Source organism: Petaurus breviceps, unplaced genomic scaffold, assembly GCF_028583685.1.
Source record: "Petaurus breviceps papuanus isolate PSGF00001 unplaced genomic scaffold, PetGlider_PUasm1.0 120, whole genome shotgun sequence".
In the NCBI taxonomy this organism is placed as follows: domain Eukaryota; kingdom Metazoa; phylum Chordata; class Mammalia; order Diprotodontia; family Petauridae; genus Petaurus; species Petaurus breviceps.
This window is the reverse complement of record NW_027185627.1, coordinates 4,059,191-4,060,973: the sequence shown is the minus strand read 5'-3', so window position 1 is coordinate 4,060,973 and position 1,783 is coordinate 4,059,191. Positions and strand designations below refer to the sequence as shown.

Genomic DNA, 1,783 nt, shown 5'->3' with positions numbered 1-1,783 from the left:
TCTGTATATAAAAAAGTCAAAAGCTTCACCTAAATACTCTTGAAACCCTGCAAAATACTGGCCAAAAACTTATAACTCTCACCCAAGCCACAATAGTGTACCCCTCGGCAAAATCATGGAGTATTTGTTTTTAACTGTTATCATCACTTCAAAGGCAGGAAAACTGAGAAAAAAAAACTATTCAATTTATTCAAGATCGCAAAATGGTAACCAGGCCTTGGAAACTGAATACCATTGCCCAAATCACCTGACCACCTTGCCTTCACCACAGCCTAGCTCAAGTTCCATTAGGAAGCTCAGGGAGGACGAAAAGTCTCAAGGGCAGCTTAAGCTTCTTGGTTTAGCTGACAGGGATTTAATAAATATATAAATAATAGATTGCATGCCCAAAGCTGATTTCTAGGATTTCTCTTTCCAGAGAGGGAGTCAGAGATGGTCACCTTTCTGCATTTGACTCATACCCACATGTCTCTACTTACCGCCATGACCAGCTCAAAGGGATACTTATAGACTCGAACTGGAGACTGGTATTTCTGGACCATTTTCACGTGGAACCTGCAATCCAAACCATACAGAACCGTTTTATTATTTTTTAATTCAGTGAAGTTGTAGCTTCCTAACTTTGAAAATAGGATGTTTCACACTCCAACTGCTGTTCGGTGGTATGGGAACAATAGATACTGCACTCTAGCCACTCAAGTTAAGTCAACAAGCATTTATTAAGAAGCCATTAGGTGCCAGGCACCGTGCTAAGTGCTGGAGATACAAAGAAAGGCGAAAACAATTCCTTCTCTCATAGATCACAGTCTCATGAGGGAGACAACAGGAAAACAAGTATGTACAAACAACATATAGACAGGATCAACTGGAGATAATCTTAGAGGGGCACAAGCATTAATGCCTAAGCTTCTTGAAATGCTGTGGCATTTCTGGGGATCTGGAGCCCCCAAATAACTGTCCCTTGGTCCCAACCATCAATCTTGACACTACCCCAAAATACATGTTTGCCCTGAAGGATGAAAACACACATAACACAGTCATTCAAATCTTTTTCACCCCTATAGGGAGGCAGCAAGGTATAGGGAAAAGAATATTGGCTCAGGAGTCCGGGGACCCGAGTTCAAGTCCTACCTCTTCTACTTATTACCTTGTGACTTTGGGAAAGTCACTTCATTTCCTTGGGCCTCAAGTGAAGTAGGTGGACTGGATTTCCAGCCCTAGATCCTGAGAGGCAGTTGAGGTATGGCAAATAGAAAGCTGGCCTCGGAATCAGTAAGACCAGGATGCCTGTGACATGGTGTCTATGTGATCGATTAACCTTTAAGTGCACCATGCCACTCTCTTAAGACTGTAAGTTGCAGAAAATTGCCTATCTACACTGGTAGGAATAGTTTCTTGATGGGGAGCTCCCTAGAACAATGAAATCCCAGGTCTGGAGCCCATTTCCAAAAAGAAAAAATAATCAAACAACCCTCACTCACCTACATATCCAAAAAGGAACAACTACCCCTCCCCTTATTTGCCTACACCCCCACACTAAACCAGAGTACACATACAGCATTCCTCAAACTCTCCAATATTCCTGCACATACACACATACACACAATCACTGCATGCCTACTCATCTCTCACATAAGCCTGTATGCATTTACAACACCCCTCACTGAAAGCCTCACGTGTCCCTGCACCCAAGACGCCCCCAACACACATCCCCAAGGGATCTTGCGCGAGTGCACGAATGGACACACACACACACACACACACACACACACACACACACACA

The 1,783-nt window shown here is 43.4% G+C and overlaps 1 protein-coding gene across 1 annotated transcript in view; it reads right to left on the bottom strand.

The window, feature by feature from the left end:
• The window catches only part of SEC14L5 (SEC14 like lipid binding 5), a 106,165-nt gene that overhangs the window by 103,854 nt on the left and 528 nt on the right, over positions 1-1,783 (bottom strand). Inside the window, exon 2 of the mRNA XM_069089855.1 lies at positions 480-555. Within this exon, the coding sequence (XP_068945956.1) occupies positions 480-542 (63 nt within the window). The 5' untranslated portion in view covers positions 543-555. The remainder of the gene's footprint in view (positions 1-479; positions 556-1,783) is intronic.